This window comes from Aedes aegypti, chromosome 1 (genome assembly GCF_002204515.2).
Source record: "Aedes aegypti strain LVP_AGWG chromosome 1, AaegL5.0 Primary Assembly, whole genome shotgun sequence".
NCBI classification, from domain to species: Eukaryota; Metazoa; Arthropoda; class Insecta; order Diptera; family Culicidae; genus Aedes; species Aedes aegypti.
In genome coordinates this window covers 116,453,754-116,456,558 of record NC_035107.1, presented here as the reverse complement: position 1 = coordinate 116,456,558, position 2,805 = coordinate 116,453,754, and the positions used below count along the sequence as shown (strand labels likewise).

Here is a 2,805-nt window from a genome sequence, read left to right as displayed (position 1 = left end):
ACACCTACCCTACTTCAATTGAAGGTTGGCCAACAGCAACGCAACTCACTTAATATATAGGGGATATAGATCATATGGTTTACTGCAACGCTTGCATGACACTGAAAAACTGGTCCGATTTAGAACTTTTATGTAAACTCAAAATGTTTACGGATAACTTCCTTTGAACCTTTTCCAATGGAAAGAAATATGCGAATTTCAAATATTTCTATATCATCAATAAATACTTTACTCATGAACGTATTTCCATATTGAAATTAATATTTCAAATCAAATGCGTTTCTCTCCCATTCTAACCCCGACCTTACACGACGGGCTTTCAAAAAAAATCATATCATAGCTGAACCGACCCATCGTTTTATCAATATCATTTCAACAGTTTCCAGTTTTTTGGAGGTAATTTTTCGCTTCATTCTACTTCATCATTACATCTACCCATAACTTATGCTATAATGAGCAGGGTTAGATATTTTACCCGCGAACATTATGTTCAATTTTATTACAGGTAAAATGATCGATTATAAGCCACAGGTAACAGCAACTGTGAAATAAATTTCATACCCCAGATCAGATGCTGTCTACCCTTTGAACATGCCAGTAGCAAATTGAATTTCAAACGATATACACAGTTCCTATCGAAAAGTGAGAAAAAAAAACTTATCTAAAAGTGAGTAAAACAGTGCAAGTCGAAGATGGTCGCGGAATCTCAACGTCACCGACTCGACTCGTTCGAGTTCAAAGCTCGATCGAGCTTTTCGCACCATGATCTGGATTACAAGATGAAGATGTTGCAGCTTACCTTGGTGTACCGTCGTTCAGTGGCGGATGATCGACCTGCTCCAATTGCTCAACCGAACAGGCACTCGTTTGCACAAGAAACGTTTGGCAAAGCTAAACAAATGGCTATTCACCAACCATTCCATCTGCCGAAGATTCTAGCAGTGGAACCCAAGCAGAGGCAGAGCGCGAAAACCGAGAAAAAGAATAAATCAATGGCCGACGTGACCAGTGCCACATTGCCAACGAATCCTCAGAGCAGTAAAGTTCAACGGTTGGTTCGGATGTTCGAAAGCAACACCAACACGGCTCCGAAGCGTGTCCCTAGCTTTCTGTCCTCTAAACGTGTGGTTGAACCGAAAACAAAGCCTAAAATGCCAGAGGCGGAGAAGAAACCGCAGGACGTAGTAACCGAAGTACCTGTGGACAGTATCCCGGAGCCAGTACCAAATGATAACCAGATTAGGGCTGAGCTAAGCCAGCGTCGGAAGGTAAAGGATTTATGCAAATTTTTTGAACGACAAGCTAAGATATGATTTATTTTTTTATTTAGCAGCTTGATGCCCTGTAGTATTATGTGAAAAGTAATGTGATTTTAAGTATTTTATAATGTGTAAAAGAAAAATTTTTGACGGATAAATAAATATAAAATATATTGTACATAACGTTCGCCTCTCATTTCCTATTCATATCATGTTCCGAAAAAAAGCATAAAGTCTCATAGGGGACGGCAAACCTAACTTACAGTATTGGACAAAACATTTGCAACTTTTTCGATTTTCCATACAAAATGACCAACTTTGGTAAGCTATATCTCAGTTATTTATAGACCGATTTGAATGAAATTTTGACAGAACATCAGACATAACTTGAATTTTAACATATATTTTTGAGTAATTTTTCCAATCACAAGTTCAAAAGCAGTAACGGTTTGACTCAAGTCAATTTTTTGGCGATTTTTTATAAATGACATAACTAAACATATTGAAGGAATAGCTTCATGGTATCTTCAGCAAAGTTGTAGATTTTAACGAGGTGAACAAGTTTGCTAAAGACAGTTTTTGTGTAGGGCTATCGGATTTTGAGATAAATAGTTTTGAATTTTTCGTCGACAATTACACTTTGGATGAACCGTTATAATTTATAAACCCGTGATTGGAAAAATCACTCAAAAATATATGTTGAAATTCAAGTTATATCTAATGTTCTGTGAAAATTTCATTCAAATCTGACGATAAATAACTGAGATCTAGCTTACCAAAGTTGGTCATTTTGTATGGAAAATCGAAAAAGTTGCAAATGTTTTGTCCAATACTGTATATTATACTGCTTCGCGACTAAAAATGGGTGAACCAACGTGCGAAGTTCGATTTTTGACCAACTTCGCCGCGTCGTGAGTCACTTTGCTATAGTGCGCAACTATGCCCTCCGCCTTGTGCATTATGCGGACTATTGAGAATCGAGTTACGACGCGGCAAAGTTGGTCAAAAATAAAACTTAGCACATTGGTGAACCCATTTTCTAACGCGGCGCGAAGCAGTATATTTTTCCAACGAAGCGGGGTTTTCTTTTTTGCAGTAGGGTACGAGCAAAGTTTCAAAAACCTGGCCTGTAGTGAGTTGGCACGGTGCGGGACTCACAAGAAGCGTTCTAACCACTAAAACACTCCCTATTGCTACTCTACCTTGATCTCCCTCGGAATCACATCAAGTAACTACATCGGGAGACAGCTGTGCTCATGCCCTTCGTCAGTCTCACAGTATCTAGCGGTGCTGCTAGTTTGCTGTTGGAGCTTAATGTCGTCAACAACGCTGCTCACAATTCAGAAGAGCTCATATCATCCTCGAAAGCGCCGCCATAGCCGTATGCCCAGAATCTATAAATAAAGAGTTTCACAGAATCTATAAATGAGGAGTAAAACCAAAACTACCTATCGTAATGTCAAACCGTCTACCTATCGAGCAAACCAGTAACACGAATAGGGGTTATTAATCATTCAAAGAGGTCTCTTCGCGCAACTCTCTATAT

At 38.8% G+C, this 2,805-nt stretch overlaps 1 protein-coding gene across 2 annotated transcripts; it reads left to right on the top strand.

The window, feature by feature from the left end:
- Positions 1 to 559: 559 nt before the first annotated feature.
- On the top strand, positions 560 to 1,442 carry LOC110674481. 2 transcript variants are annotated; one of them, XM_021838681.1, is made up of 2 exons: positions 560 to 1,268; positions 1,334 to 1,442. In XM_021838681.1, the coding sequence occupies exons 1-2, from the start codon at positions 693 to 695 to the stop codon at positions 1,346 to 1,348; spliced, it is 591 nt and encodes a 196-aa protein (XP_021694373.1). In that variant the 5' UTR covers positions 560 to 692; the 3' UTR covers positions 1,349 to 1,442. The 2 variants fall into 2 exon arrangements, with proteins under 2 accessions (XP_021694373.1, XP_021694372.1); XM_021838680.1 differs by having other exon boundaries at positions 1,331 to 1,442.
- Positions 1,443 to 2,805: the final 1,363 nt, after the last annotated feature.

Coding starts and splice junctions, on each gene's coding strand:
- LOC110674481 (XM_021838680.1), top strand. CDS start 693: ATGGTCGCGGAATCTCAACGTCACCGACTCGACTCGTTCGAGTTCAAA.